Source organism: Bos mutus, chromosome 10, assembly GCF_027580195.1.
Source record: "Bos mutus isolate GX-2022 chromosome 10, NWIPB_WYAK_1.1, whole genome shotgun sequence".
NCBI lineage: Eukaryota > Metazoa > Chordata > Mammalia > Artiodactyla > Bovidae > Bos > Bos mutus.
This window is the reverse complement of record NC_091626.1, coordinates 81,438,234-81,454,275: the sequence shown is the minus strand read 5'-3', so window position 1 is coordinate 81,454,275 and position 16,042 is coordinate 81,438,234. Positions and strand designations below refer to the sequence as shown.

Below are 16,042 nucleotides of genomic sequence, written 5' to 3'. Positions count from 1 at the left end.
AGAATCCTATTTAGTTGGTTAAAGAGTGAGTAAGAGGCAAGATGTTGACGTGGTATTTTTTTTTTTCTGCTTTAAAATTGCTTTATTTTTTCTTTATATATTTTATTGAAGTATAGCTGACTTACAATGTTTCAGGTGCTCAGCAAGGTGATTAGTTATACATATATACATATATCATTTTCAGATTATTTTCCATTATAGGTTATTACAAGATATTAACTATAGTTCCCTGTACTATACAGTAAACCTTTGCTTGTTTGTATCTATTTTTTTTAAATTAGAATCCTAGCATTCTATTCATACTGAGTCAAACAAGTAGAATCAAAATGTCATAAATTTTTTAGCTAGGCAAAAATTCATGTTCTTTAAAATATATATTATACATACTATATATATGTATACAAAGGCTTTTCTATTATGCTTAATAAAAGCTTGAGCAAGAACATTAAAAAAAAATGAAGTGACAGAAATTGGAAAACATAAACTAAATGAAATGGGAGCACTGAATATGAAATAGAAAAAGTCAAACTAGATAAAAGTAAAAGATCATTATATAGTCTGGTTTTTAAACATGGCTGCTGCAGTCCATGGGGTCGCTAGGAGTCGGACACGACTAAGCGACGACTTCACTTTCACTTTTCACTTTCATGCATTGGAGAAGGAAATGGCAATCCACTCCAGTGTTCTTGCCTGGAGAATCCCAGGGACGGAGGAGCCTGGTGGGCTGCCGTCTATGGGGTCGCACAGAGTCGGACACGATTGAAGCGACTTAGCAGCAGCAGCAGCTCATTAAAAACACATCTAGAGTTTTGGAGAAAGAAAGCAATAGAGGTGGTGAGTATTGATACCTGATCAAGGTGTTTGTTTTTCTTTCACCAAGAATCCAGTCCAGATGACCAGTATGGCTCCTGTGCTAAGTTGGGATCAGACCGATAGCTCTAGAGTTTTCCTTACCCCTTCATGTGAAGACATGTTCCTTTCCTCTCAAGCCCTTGCTTTTTCTTTTATTTTCTTTTTTTTTTTAAGACTTCCTTACTCTTATTAAACTTCTGCCTTATCTTTTCCCTACTCCTCCTTAGAATACTCTCTGTATTCTCTGGATTGAATACTCCCTGAATACATCCTTGGAATGAACCCAGTCCTAGAAAAACAAATATTGGTTGTTCTCTGCCTTCAGGTCACTGGCATTACCAGGAAGACTATGGGAAAGATTTAGTCCCAGTACACATGCATTCCCACTACAGCCAGCTGCTCATCACCTCTCTTTCTCTCCTTCTAGCTATATACAGATTGGGCCCCGGTCATGGAGAAATTCCATGGGTACGTGTCTACCCACATGGACATCCTTTCCTTGAAGAACCGGTGCCTGGCCACACTTCCTGACCCGAAGATGTTGGAGAAACCACCTGGGCATATGTCTGCCCACTCAGACATCCTCTCCTTGGAGAACCGGTGCCTGGCCACCCTTCCTGACCTGAAGACCTTGGAGAAACCACCCGGGCATGTGTCTGCCCACTCAGACATCCTCTCCTTGGAGAATCGGTGCCTGGCCACCCTTCCTGACCTGAAGACCTTGGAGAAACCCTGTCCCCACTGACATCCTCTCCTTGGAGAATCGGTGCCTGGCCACCCTTCCTGACCTGAAGACCTTGGAGAAGCCACCCGGGCATGTGTCTGCCCACTCAGACATCCTCTCCTTGGAGAATCGGTGCCTGGCCACACTCACCATTTTAAAGAGCACTGTGTCTATCAGCCCCTTGCTCCAGAATCTCCAGATATCTCACTTGGCTCAAGCTGATCTGTGCAGCTTGAACAGCAGCAACCACCTGCTTTCTGAGCATCCAGCCTCGAGGGTGCAGTACCTCTCTGAGGGACGAGGCCTTCTGACCTGCCCCAGGGTCTCGAAAACCATCTCTGCCCCAGAGAGAGTTCAGGAAGCAGTTCTGGTAATGGCTCCAGGCAGCTGTCTTCACTGCAGCCATATGTGTTAGATGCTCTAGTCACTAGCTTTCAGTGCCACACTGTCCCTCTGTTCTGCATCTGTGTACCCTGTCTCCTCATAGTCTCTTCCTGAGGTGCCCTTTACCCAAAGGTTCTCTTCATCAGCATCAATACTCTTATTGCATATATAGTTCAGAGATTCTGAACAGTAGAGCAAAAGTAGATTTTGTTTTTAGAAAGCCTCTGCATGGGAGGAGAGCTGGCATTATATTGCAGTAGCAGAGTCAGTCAGGTGCTTTTGAGATCTTACAAGGCAGAGACACGACTGTAATACCCTGGATCACTTCACTGTGTGTGCATGTGCAAACACACGTCCACTTACACATCTATATAAACACCTTTGGCATACAGGTCAGGATCGATAGGCAGATACACATTCCTTCTGTGGAGACTTGAGATTTGGACTGAGGGAAAGGTGAATCTGAGCCTTTCCCCTTCTCTGCCTATTATTACAAGCCACTCAGACTTGGGCAAGACTCTTAACCCTTTGAAGCTTTAATTTTCTCACCTTTAAGATGAAGTCAGTGAAAGTCCACCTCATTGAGTCATTGTGAGGATTACAGCTACTGCCACCTTACATTTATTCAGCACTTTGCAATTTGCAAAGAGTCATATACACATCCCATTTAATCTTCTAACAGCCCCATCAGGTAGGTGGCAGAGGATGAGGAAGCTGAGGCTCAGAGAGTAAGATCACGATTGCTGGGGGATTAATCTGGGACTTGGTCTTTTTTTCTTCTAACTCCATAATACCTTAATAGCAATTAGAAGATGTGTTGTGAGGGGCCCCAGGCTTCTAGGCTATGACATCAATAAGAAGATGAAAGCAGATCATGAATCATCTGAGCAAATGCTCAGAATGTTGATTTGGGAAACAATGTGTGTATGTGCCAGTGTGTCTCTCCATCAGACCAGACAGATCCATGCCAGGGTGTGAAGGGAGAGGAGTTTAGGTGCTAGAAGGTAGATGTGGACTCTTCCTAGCTCTGGATGTTTCTTTCAGCTCTCTGTCTGTTTGAGGGGCTGCCGGTGTATGCTGGGATTAATAACTGCCACAATCCCCAGGGTCGATGGTCATCTTCAGGAGAGAAAAAGCCAGAAGAGAAGGAATGGGCAGAGGCTCAAATGCCTTTTTATAGACTAAGCTTGGGAGAGGAGGAGGAGGTGGAGGAGCTGGCCTTGAAGCTCACCCCTGGGGACTCTGAATCTCATCCTGAGCCTACTGAACAAGTCCTTCAGGAAGTGAAGGTAAAAGTTCCGGAGCTGGGAGAGGTTGGTGGTGGTGGAGGGGAGGGGATGAGGAAGGTGAGAAGAATGGTCACCAAAGGCTGATCCAGATCCCCTCCATGGAAAGAAGGGGCAGGAGCTCTGGCGTTTCACTTGCTAAACGTCTTTTCAGACCTCTTAGCCAGACAAACATCTTCCTGAATCTGGGTTCTTTTTCTCTGTCTTTGACATTGTAAGTTGGCCTGAGTGGATGCTTAAGTTGGTCCTTCTGACCCCTTTCTTCCCTCTCTTTCTTGATTCCCAGATGGTTCTCATGAGCTTTCTGTGTTCATCGCTGGTGGCAAATGTAAACAGAAATGATGCAGCGTACTCTACCCAGGCTTTCCTCCTCAAAGTCTGTAGCGAAGTTGCCCGCTTTGAGCCTGAATTTGTCCTCAAGGTATTGTGATGTGAAGGAAGGGATGGGAGTGGGAAGCTAGGAGGAAGGGAATTTGGTTATGGTGTATGAGGGGGATGGTGGGCAGATTCGTATTAGGGGTGGGAGGAGCTTTACTTAGGAAGACAGTAGGATCTTTGGGTGAGCCTGAGGCCCAATCCCTAGGGTTCTCTGAGGAGGAGGGGAAGAGAGGATTGAGAAAGAATATATTAGGGTTTGTTTATTTAGTAAGTTCAGTTCAGTTGAGTCACTCAGTTGTGTCTGACTCTTTGCGACCCTATGAATCACAGCACGCCAAGCCTCACTGTCCATCACCAACTCCCAGAGTTCACTCAAACCCATGTCCATCGAGTTGGTGATGCCATCCAACCATCTCATCCTCTGTCGTCCCCTTCTCCTCCTGCCCCCAATCCCTCCCAGCATCAGGGTCTTTTCCAAAGAGTCAACTCTTTGCATGAGGTGGCTAAAGTATTGGAGTTTCAGCTTTAGCATCATTCCTTCCAAAGAACACCCAGGAATGATCTCCTTTAGGATGGACTGGTTGGACCTCCTTGCAGTCCAAGGGACTCTCAAGAGTCTTCTCCAACACCACAGTTCAAAAGCATCAATTCTTCAGTGCTCAGCTTTCTTCACAGTCCATCTCTCACATCCATACATGACCTCTGGAAAAACCATGGCCTTGACTAGACGGACCTTTGTTGGCAAAGTAATATCTCTGCTTTTTAATAAGTACACAGGCTAAATACACAATGCCTTGAGGGCTATACCAAAAGATATAATGATACTTGGATCTGGCTCTTAGGGCATGTGTGGTATTGTTAGGGAAACCAAAGCAATCCCAGATATTATGTAAATGCAAATGGAGTAGTAGATAGCAAATGTCTCAGAAGCAGAGAAAAGGGGGAAAATATTTCCTATTAGACTTTGGAAGATGGCAGGATAAATCAGCAGTCTGAAAAGTGAGAGGTCTTCCAAAGAGGGAAAGTGAAAGTGAAAGTATTAGTCACTCAGTCATGTCCAATCTTTGGGACCCCATGGACTGTAGCCTGCCAGTCTCCTCTGTCCATGGAATTCTCCAGGCAAGAATACTGGAGTAGGTTGCCATTCCCTTCTCCAGGGGATCTTCCCAACCCAGGGATCGAACCTGGGTCTCCTGCATTGCAGGCAGTTTCTTTACCGTCTCGACCACCAGAGAAGCCCTCCAAAGAGGGAAAGGGTTAAACGCCCTTAAGTGGGGGTATGTAGACTTAGGAGAAGACTGGTGAATAAGGGCTAGATTATGGAGCATGTAGAATGCCAAGCCAAGAAGCTTGGACTTTACAGACAATATGGAGGGCTCAGGAAAGGTTTTATGCAGGCAGGTTAGATTAGAAAGTTAGTTTATGGCACGATGCAATGAAGAGGTGGCTGAGAGGCCAGCGCTACCTACTCTGTTCCCTAGGCATCTCTGTACACCAGGCAGCAGCTGAATGTCCGGGATATGGCCAACAAAGTCTTGGCCATTGCTGCCTTCCTGCCACTCTGCCGCCCCTACCTGCGACGGTACTTCTGTGCCATCGTCCAGTTGCCTTCCGATTGGATCCAGGTAGCCAGGTTCTACGAGGTATGGCATTCAGTTTCCTGAGCTTGGATTCTCACTTGGTTCCCTTTCCTTTGCTCACTGCATCCCTGGAGAAAACTCTCAGACACTTTGACCTACTGTCTCAAGCCCGGTGCCCAGACAGGACAGTTTCTTGCAGTACCAGGCTGGGTTGCCCAACAGGGAGGGCGTGACTCAGAAGGGCTGGGCGGAGTTTGAGAAAAATTGATGTTACTCTGGACCTCGTGTTTACAGTGAAGAGGAGACTCTGAGGAGTCTGCTGACAGGTCCAGGACCACAGAAATTGCCGTTGTTGAGCTGGGCCTGGGAATTTGTATCCTGTGCTGTCACTGAACCCCATGAAGTGGTCTCACCCTTGATGGTTTTTCATCTCTTTGACAGCTCCTGTGCAGAGAACAGGAAGACTGTCTCGCACCCCTGCCTGCCTGCCTGCGTGCTGCGATGAGGGACAAATTTTCCCAGTTTGATGAGTACCAGCTGGCTAAGTACAACCCTCGGAAGCACCGGGCCAAGCGGCGCCCCCGACGGCCACCCCGCCCGCCAGTCAGTCCCTGCCTCAACCCTGGTCATTTACAGCCTGGCCCCTTTTTCCCTAGAAAGTTGGCGGGGGCGGGGGGGGGGGCAAGGTGAGGGAACACACTGATTTCCCCCCAGCCGCCCAACCTCCTCTAAACAACTGACATGTTTCTACCACCAGGAACAGAGGGAGTCAGAGAAATGCAGAGGAGCTGAGTAGAGCTCAGGCAGCAGAGAGCAGGGCCCGCCTCTTTCCCAGCCGCTTCCTTTGTGATAGAGATGGGCTATTGGAATGGGTCTCTCTAGGGACAACCATCACCTCCCTTTTTGAAACAGTTTCTTCTGTCCTTACAGAAGGAACATACATTTTCTGAGACACAGACGTATTTGCCAAGGTTCATTTGGCATATTCGAGGTGAACAGAGGATGGTGAGTGCCTTTTTCTGGGGTTCTAAATGTACATGTACAATCTTTTCTCAATTAATACTTAGAAATGGAATTCCATTTGGTCTAGAAATACTAGTAGTGGGTGTAGTAGGCACATGCCAGTGTCCTTGGAATTCTCAGCTGTGATTTTGGGGCTTTGGGAACACTGGGAAAGGCTCCTTTTGTTTCCACTTTGCTATCCTTGGTGTCATTCTTTACTGACAGAGGTCACGTCCAGCTGGATAAGTGAGTTAAAAACATTATGGAATCTCCACCTTCCACAGGAATTTAAAAAAATAAGCCAAATAAAAAATTTTTATTTTCGTTTTTACTTTAATAACAAATTAGGCACTAGTCTTAGTGGTTAGGGCTTCCCAGGTGGCGTTAGTAGTAAAAAACCATCTGCCAACACAGGAGACATAAGAGATATAGGTTCAATCGTGGGGTCGGGAAGATCCCCTGGAGGAGCGCATGGCAACCCACTCCAGTAGTTTTGCCTGGAGAATCCCGTAGACAGAGGAGCCTGGTGGGCTACGGTTGCCACAGAGTCGCAAAGGGTCGAACACGACTGAAGTGACTTAGCATTCGCACACACACACGCTTAGTGGTTAAGAGCGTAGAATCTGGATCCAGACCACCTAGTTTTGAATCCCACCCCATCCCCACTCCTTAGTTGCTGGCTGTGCAACCTTGCTCAAATGACTTACCTTCTCTTGCCTCATTTTCCTCACATATAAAATGAATCGGATACTAGCAGGACCTACTTCATTGGGTTCTTTGTGAGGAGTAACTAAATCAGTTACTGTATTTAAAGGATTTCTAACAATACCTGGATCTGAACGATGATATCATATTCATTAAAATAAGATTATTAGGGAAATATGTTAGTATTACAAGAAAACACATCCTCAGTTGGTCCACTGGTCTTTTCATCCTATTAATATATCCCAAACTTAGCTCTTCTAAGATAGAAGACTCTGAAAGCCAGCTTCTTTCATTTTTTAACTCCTCACAGCTTACATTGCGCTCCAGTTGCATGCTCCAAGTCTCAGACATTTGTTCCCCAACCAGGGATTGAACCCATGCCTTCAGCAGTGGAAGCATGGAGTCTTAACCACTGGACCACCAGGGAAGCCCATCAATGATTTAAATAAGAGCTGCTTTCGCTCTCTCTCCCTCTAAGAACCGGCTTGTCTCTGTTTAGTCAATCCCCATCTTGCTTTTCACAAGCCATTCATCCATTGTTAACTGTTGGTAGTCCGACTTGTGTAGATGAAACACAGTGACCCCACACACCTACTCAGAAGCTCCTGCTGCTGAAGAGTTTTACTCTTTAGTCCTGTTCTTTGTCAAATCTAGGTGTAGGATGGTCTTTTTTTTTTGTTTTCTGAAGAAGATGACCATGTCATAGATTGAATGACCTCTGTGGGACTTGGGAATATTTCCACAGTTTGAGACAACCTATGGTTCAGTGTCAGAGAAAAAGAGTGAGCAAAGGTTCACCCTGAAGAAGTTGGTACGGAGACTGCACATCCATGAGCCTGCACAGCTTGTCCAGGCCCTGCTGGGCTGCAGGTGAGAAGATGCACACTCCAGCTGGATAACCCCCTGACTCTTCAGCGCCCATAGCCCCAGTCCTTATAGTTTGAGCAGACCTGGCCTTAACTGGGACTTACTGGCTTTGACTGACTCACTGTTCCTTTCCGAGTTATTTTCAGATGCCTTTGAAATGATGTTTTTCCTTGTCTGTTTCAGATACCCCTCCAACCTACAGGCCTTTTCTCGAAGCCGCCTCCCAGGGCCCTGGGATTCTAGCAGAGCCGGGAAGCGGATGAAGCTCGCTCAACCAGAGACCTGGGAGCGGGAGCTGAGCTTACGGGGAAACAAGGCCACCGTCTGGGAGGAACTCATCGGTAGAGTAACCTTGAGTATCACACTCCCTTCCTGTCTTACTCACTCATGCTTCTACATTTTGGCCCCTGAAAGAGAAGTTTCCATGGCGTGGTGCAATTATTCTCACTTGGTAGTTCCATCACTGGAAATGATTGGATTTAACAGGTCTGCCATTGACCACACCAAAGTGGCCAGTGGCCTCTGCTTTGAATAGCACTGACATCATAGGAAGGTCATATTTTCAGACATGATTAGGTGATATGTTAGGTGATATAATACAAGCCTTTATCAATACATGACAAAAGCATTACCTTCTCTCTGATATCACTTGTGCCAAAATCTGTGTCACTCTTCCAGACAAAGTAGGACTGGGACATGGCACATTGAAATCTCCACCAAAGCCCATTTTTAGGACACAGATGTTCTAGGTCATATGCCCACATGAGTAAAAATAATTCAGGTGGGGAGGACCAAGTTACTCTCAATCTCTTTTCTTGCTAGTTTATTTTTAACTATAGAAGGCCCTTTTTATTCCATGTTTTCTTTTACTTCCTCCTTCATCTTTGAAAGTTTAAAATCAGCTTCTTTCTGTCTGACTATAGACTTTTTGCCTGCTTGAGGGTTTCCTGCGTTTGTTTGTTTTGTTTTCGTTTGTTTTTTGGTTGACTGTGTCAGGTATTAGTTACGGTGCGTGGGGTCTTCCTTGCACCCGTAGAATCTTTCATTGTGTTGCACCGACTCTCTAGTTGTATGCAGGCTCAGTAGCTCCACAGCATGTGAGATCTTGGTTCCTTGACCAGGGATTGAACCCGAGTCCCTTGCATTGCAAGGTGGACTTTTATCCGCTGGACCAGCAGAAAGGACCACCAGAAAGTCCTGGCTGTTTGAGTTTTATGGACTTCATATTTTGGAGCTTCAGAAACCCAAGCTGGCTTTTCTTTTTCTGTGAGCTGTCATTTATAGATTGTACTCAGGGCAGACCAAATAGCTCAGCCGCTTATCATTCCTCTCACTTTGTAATTGTCTATGACAGTGTATATATCAGAATCACATGAGAATTAAAACACAAAAAGACACACACACACACACACACACACACACACGCTTGACAACCTTTTCCCCAACATTTGGTACGACTTTGGTTAGAGTGGGATAAAGAGACCTGGATGGCAGCTAGCATGTTTTGGTGATTCTAGTATGCATCATCTCCACTTCCTCCCTCTGACCCTGAAAATTAAAACTGTGTCATTTATCTTGGTTGAGACAAATGCCCATAATCTAATCCAGTGGTCCCCAGCCCACTGGATTATATATTGCAGAAAGAATTTTTGGGATACACCAGAATATATGTACATGTATTTTTAAAAATTTTATACATGTACTAATAAATTGTGTACTTTAGGAACTACATAACTTATATAAATATAGATATGAAGATAAATGTAAAAAATAAAGTATACAATATAAGATAAAATATAACTAGATATACAGATCCCTCTTTGGCCCTCAGAGGCTCATTAGTAACTCATTAACAATTTTTTTAGATTGAAATCAGTGAACTACTTCATCTATAGAATGAGTATTCATTTTATATTCTAGTGTATCAAAGAATATGATATTGAATTTAATTTCTTATCAAATTGATCAGTATATCTTTCATATATAGCAACATTTGAGCAAAACTTATGAGTTGACAAAGGATGCAATAGTTCATGACTTGTCACATATCATTTACACTGTGTATACAACTTAATTGTTTTACACAATCTAACTCAGAAGAAGACTTATGACTGGAGAACCACAGGACTTCCAGGAGGCTGAAAGCTTTCTAGCTATAATTCAAATGAGACTTATATAACCTTAAAAAAGGTACCACCACTTTCCTAATGAAGGCTGTTGATGGTAGAGCCAGTGACTGGGATGTGTTTTGGGGCCTCATAGGCCAGGCCTGTAATGTGGTCTGAGTGTGGTCTGAGTGTTTTGCAGGGGTACCCAGGAAAAATATCACACCTCCTGTTTATGTCTACCTTTATCTAAAGAGTGTTTCCAGTATTTACTATACAGATTGAACTCCTGTAATCACTTAGTCCATGTTACATGGTTGCTAGTACTCCATGTATATAATTTATGAGATTACACTTGGAAATTTCTCTTTTAGCCATCTAAAAAGTTTGGAAATCATTATTGTAGAGAATGTATTTTGCCAGTTAAGCCCAGTCTCAGGACTGAAGCCAACAAAGTGATGACCTAAGTTGTTTGTTGAAATAGCTAATTCCATAAACGTACAGATTTTGCTCCAAGATCAGGCAACCCAATTTTTATCTTTCCAGACCTTTAAAACATTTTGTGGACAATAGATCACTTATTAGTACCTCATTTCCTCTAACGTGCATATTCTCCCTGGCCTCTGGTCATCCTGCTCTGATCTCTGACCTCTCTCATTCACCCTTTGTTTGCTTTTGCCACCCTATGTCTACCTTCGGCAGACAGTGGGAAACTCCCCTTCATGGCCATGCTTCGGAACCTACGTAACCTGCTGAGGGTTGGAATCAGCGCCTGTCACCACGAGCTTGTGCTCCAGAGACTCCAGCATGCTGTACGTGTGAGGGGCGGGGAGCCAGGCTTCTCCGAGTGGCTGGGGAAGGTCATAGCCACTGTGCTGTTTGAGAACTTTCCTTTTTATTTTCTGAGATCATTTCTGTGATTTAACTCACTTAGGAGGGAGTCTGATATAAAAGAAACAGGGAACCTTCTGTTACTTCCTCTCCTTTTTTCTTTCCTCATAGTCTCTCAGGACATCTATTCTTTTCTACCTTTGTCTAATATCTATTTTGTCCTTTCCCACCTTCCCACAGATCTAATAGAGGGGTTATCTCATCTTCCTGGCCCCTGAAGCCTCTGATGCTCCCCATCCCTCTTGGTCCTCTGCTCATGACCCCTCTTTTTGCTTTGTAGAAGACAGTGATCCACAGTCGGCAGTTTCCATTCAGATTCCTTAATGCTCATGATTCCATCAATGACCTTGAGGCTCAACTCGAAAAGAAAGGTAATATCTCTCTTCTTCCAACTCCTGTTTATCTCTCATGTCTGAGAACAGATGAGATAGCAGCACTGGTATTTTCAGCCTCTTACTTTCCACTCTCAGTGTATGGGGTGGGCAGAGGTCAGACACTGGCCAGCCTCCTCAAGACAGCATTGATGGGAAGATAAGAGGAGGAAATAGAAGCTGCCTAACTCAGATACTTACCTGTTGCCACCCAGAGTTGCCATTTCCTTCCAACACACAACTGATAAAGCAGATAATAATTAAAAACACAAAATATGGCAAGAAGCATGCCTATTCCTGGCAGTTTCGCCAACCAAGCCGTCGGGAACTTCGGACAGCAATGATGATCCCTGTGATATATGAACAGCTCAAGCGGAAGAAGATGAAAATACACAAGGCCAGGTGTGTGCATGAGTATGTGCTATCTGGGAGCAAGGGGTGGGCATGAGAAGCACCTTAAAAGGGCTTGGAAGTCATCTTGAAACCCCAGCTTTTATTCTGTGAAAACATGCTTGTCAGTCTCCCAGCCACTGAAACTTGACTGTTTCCCATCGTCTTTTGCATAGAAAACCTAGTCTTTAACTTTGTCCTGCAGAGAGAGAGTGAAACAATATCAGTGTTTGGCCTCCACTGTAGTATCTGTGGTTGCTTATTGGTTTCTGTGGACTCTGTCAGCCTATGCGGCATTTGCCTTCCTCTTTGTACCCGATAGTGCCTCTCTACCTATGCTCTGGTTCATACTCGTCTTTCTTTTTCTTCTCTATCTGTTTCTTTTTCTTTTTGTTTCTCTCTTCTGTGTATTTTCTGACCCATTCACTTTCCTTTCTCTTTTGATACTTATAAAAATTGTTATCCTCAAGCAGACTCAAAGATAGGTATAAAATCGGTTCTGTAAGCTTGATGAATTTCCAGAATTTTGTCCTTTTAGATACTTCTTCATTCATTTTCATTCAAGACAAATGCAGGTCTCATCTAACCTTCTAATAGGACTCAGTGGCCAGGACTCACCTGAATCAGTGGATCAGTGGCTGAACACAGGGCCATTAAAGAATTAAGCTGAGGGTGTAGTCCTAACAGTATGTCTTTGCTGGTCAGTTTGGTAGCCACCAGCCACATGTGGCTCTTGAGCACTTGAAATGTGACTAGTGGGAACTGAGATGTGCTGGATTTTGAGGGCAATGTGAAGAAGGATGCAAAATATCTCATTTTTAATTTTTGTATTAACATGTTGAAGTGAAAAATACATATATATATGTACATATGTACATTAGACTAAATTAAATGTGATATTAATATTTCCTGTTTCTTTTTACTTTTTAAAATGTGGCTACTAGAAAACCTTATATTACATGTATAGTTTCAATTTCATTTCAATAATTGTAATTTATTTCTACTGGATAGGCAATGGTAGAGACTGCTGGCTTCTCTAGATTAAAAAAATGATGAAAAAAATTAAACATGTAATGAGAATAACGTAATGGACTCCCATTCAGTGAAAAATCAAGATTTTACCAGCCTTCGTTTCCTGATCCCTCTCTTTTCTTTTTTTGAAGATGTTTTTAAAAACAAATGCCAAATAATATGATACATTTTCTATCATTCCCCATATTTACTAGCTGGAGCTCTGAAAAGAACCACCCTCTGTGAACTAAAGCTATTTAGTTACTTTGAAATAGAGATTGTCTTGGAAAGGTGGGATGAATGTTTCTTTTTCCTTTAATTGCCATTTTTCAGATTAAGAAGTTAGTGTTGGTTCTTCAAATTGCAATTTAAAAATAAGCAGCAGTTGGAAATTTCCTGGTACTCTTGACTACTGGGGCCAGTTTTGTCCCTGGTTAGGCAACTCATATATCCAAAGCTGCCCTGCACAGCCCCCACCCCCAAAAAAAGTTGCAGTTAAATCTTGCTTCATGAAGTAAATATGGCTTGATGTGGTAAGCATGGCAAGCAGTGTCTGAGAGTGGGTCTACTCCATGGGATGGATTAGCAGAGTCCTGTAGAATGGGGCCAAGGGAAGTTCTGTCCTTATTTTTTCTACTGACACTGGAGACGGGCAGCGGATGGGTGGAGACTTAATACTTGAGTGGCAAGTTCTCATCTTCCCGTTTGCCTTCAAGTGGCAAACAGAGAAGCCCCTGAGCCCTCCGTCTGTTTCTTTCCTGCCTGCAGACAGTGGAAATGTGACCGTGAGATGCTGGCTCGGTATCGACAGGCCCTGGAGACAGCTGTGAACCTCTCTGTCAAACACAGCCTGCCCCCACTGCCAGGCCGCACCCTCCTGGTCTATCTGACAGATGCCAGTGCAGACAGAATCCTTCCCAAGAGCAACCCACAAGGGGTAAGACACTCCTGCTCGGCAGGCGGATTCTTTACCACTGAGTCACCTGTGAAGCCCATCTATTTTTGTGGGGGTAGTATTTATTTATTTACTTATGTGGCTGTGCCAGGCCTTAGTCGTGGCATGCAGGATCTTTAGTTATGGCATGTGGGATCTACTTCCCTGACCAGGGATTGAATCCCGATCCCCTGAGTTGGGAGCGTGGAGTCCATCACTGGACCACCAGAGAAGTTCTTGAAACTATCTCAGTTGGGGACTGTGTCCACTTTACTCTAACCAGTAGAGACATTTGGTCTCCAGATTTGGGTGGGCAAAGTGGGTTCTAAAATAGGGGAGCCTATTTCACCCTGATGCTTGTCCAATCAGCCCCCTCTGAACTATGTGCTGCTGTTGATTGCCATGATGATGGTACGGACGGAGCAGGTGGAGCTTTTGCTGTGTGGAGGGGGCGTTGTGAAGACTGCTGTGATTAAGGCAGAGGAAGGCATCCTGAAAACTGCCACCGAACTCCAAGCTCAAGTCCAGGTCAGACTCTCACCCCTTCCTTGCAAAACTGCATAACTAGACAGAGGCCTGGGAACAGCTAACTTCAGGAAAGGCTCGAATCTACTCAGATTTGAAGATTAGCCGTCTACAGTCTTTGTTGTTTACTGACCATCTCCTGTGCGACTGCATGACATGAGTTTCTTTCCTGCAGAAGTCAGATGAAAGCTGTGAACAGTCCCTGACTACTCTGGGGAAGCACTTGCTGTCTCTGGCTACCCAAAGGGTCCCTGTGAGTACTGCTCCTTCCCTGAGAAACCCTCCCTTCCTCCACGTTTTCCTCCGCACGGATGTTTCTCATTTTTCAAAGCTTCTTTGTAACCTATGCACAATACCCTGATGACTGCAACCCCCTACTCAGTGGTATGCTGGTAAATATTTTTTTTTATGCTGGTAGATATTTGCCTCAAATAGCAATCTGGAAAAATCATCTTGGTTAATAGCTTTTGCTATTTTCCATGGTGTGAATACTTCTTCCATGACTGATTTCAAACTACCCACGTGCTTTATTGACCACAGAGTTAGAAAGAGTTGCTCAGTAGCACACCTTTGTATAGTAATTCTATAATGTGTATAATATGGATGTAAATAAGGTCAAGAGTATTTAATGGTGAAATGTGGTAAAATAATTAGGAAGTGATGATGTTTTAGTATTTATTAACATTGTTTTTAATGTAATTTATTTGACTGTGAGCTTATACAATTTAATATTTAATGGTGGCCATATTTAACAGCTGGCTCACAGAATTCCTATAGGTTTGACAGTCAGCTTTTGTGAGCCTAAATGTGCCAGCTACTCACCACTTCTACCCCAAATTCCACTTTATTTTTTATTTTTGTTAAAAATTTAATATAATTTTTAAAGGTTACTTTCAAATACAGTTATTATAAAATATTGACCATAGTCCCCATGTCGTACAATACATCCTTGAGCCTATCTTGTACCCAGTAATTTCTGTCTCCCACCACCCCCCCACCCCCATATTGCCCACCACCGGTAACCACTAGTTTGCTCTCCGTATGTGTGAGTTTGCTTCTTTTTTGTTTTATTCTCTAGTTTGTTATATTTTTCAGATTCCACACGTAAGTGTTAACATATAGTGTTTGTCTTCGTCCTGTCTGACTTATTTCATTTAGCACAATGTCCTCCAGGTTTACCCATATTGCTGCAAATGGCAAATTTTCCTTCTTTTTATGGCTGAGTAGTATTCCATTGTGTGTGTGTGTGTGTGTGTGTGTGTGTGTGTGTGTATGTATCACATCTTCTTTATCCATTCATCTGTTGATGGACACTTAGGTTGCTTTCATATCTTGGCAACCCCTACTCCACTTTGATGCTCTTCAAGTCAGGGTGCAATGACTTTTTGCACCCTAAGTACACTCCAGAAAGGCCATTTACACCCACCTCAGAGCTCTCCTAGTTCCTCTGCCCTCAGAGATCCTGTCTCTTGATATCCTGAGCTCTTTGGCACCTCCCTCGTCTCAGCCCCTCCCCTTTCATCTTACAGGTGGACAGGGTCATTGTCTTTGGCCAGACTACAAATGAGAAACTGATAAATGCAGCCAAACAGCTCTTCTGGCAGCATGTGAATCCCAAGTGCCTCTTTGTTGGTGTTCTCCTAAGGGCAAGTTACCTGTAAGGGCGCTCATGTTCCTTGCTCAGTGCCGGCAGATAGTGATCCATATTTCCTGTCTATCCCTACTAAAGCTTGGGATACTCCCACTCTCTAGGCTCCTTCCCATTTCTGCCTCTTACCTCTGTTGCACTTCTAGTGCTAGAACCTTCTCTGAAGTCTTCAGCCTGGCCCCGTACCCCTTTGTGACGGTCCACCCCAGTTCTAGTCTAGCACGGAACCCTATTAAAGGTGCAGAGGTGGGGGTGGTGGGGGCAGTGACTCTATGTTCCTGGCACTGTTTCTAACTGCTAGTGACTTCTTCTTTCTTTGGCAGATGTACCGATTTGAATCCCAATGACGTGACACTCTCAGGCTGTACTGATGGGATACTGAAGTGAGT

General features: G+C 44.1%; 1 protein-coding gene across 1 annotated transcript in view; it reads left to right on the top strand.

Annotated features, from left to right (window-relative positions):
* The first annotated feature begins 1,279 nt into the window (after positions 1-1,279).
* TEP1 (telomerase associated protein 1) overlaps positions 1,280-16,042 on the top strand; it is a 33,558-nt gene continuing 18,795 nt past the window's right edge. The window contains 17 exon segments of the mRNA XM_070378284.1: positions 1,280-1,522; positions 1,599-1,946; positions 3,067-3,249; positions 3,533-3,667; positions 5,106-5,267; positions 5,646-5,807; positions 6,135-6,209; positions 7,657-7,781; positions 7,962-8,119; positions 10,586-10,695; positions 11,055-11,145; positions 11,361-11,547; positions 13,315-13,483; positions 13,850-14,008; positions 14,181-14,258; positions 15,535-15,662; positions 15,977-16,036. Coding sequence (XP_070234385.1) covers positions 1,304-1,522; positions 1,599-1,946; positions 3,067-3,249; positions 3,533-3,667; positions 5,106-5,267; positions 5,646-5,807; positions 6,135-6,209; positions 7,657-7,781; positions 7,962-8,119; positions 10,586-10,695; positions 11,055-11,145; positions 11,361-11,547; positions 13,315-13,483; positions 13,850-14,008; positions 14,181-14,258; positions 15,535-15,662; positions 15,977-16,036 — 2,549 coding nt within the window. The 5' untranslated portion in view covers positions 1,280-1,303.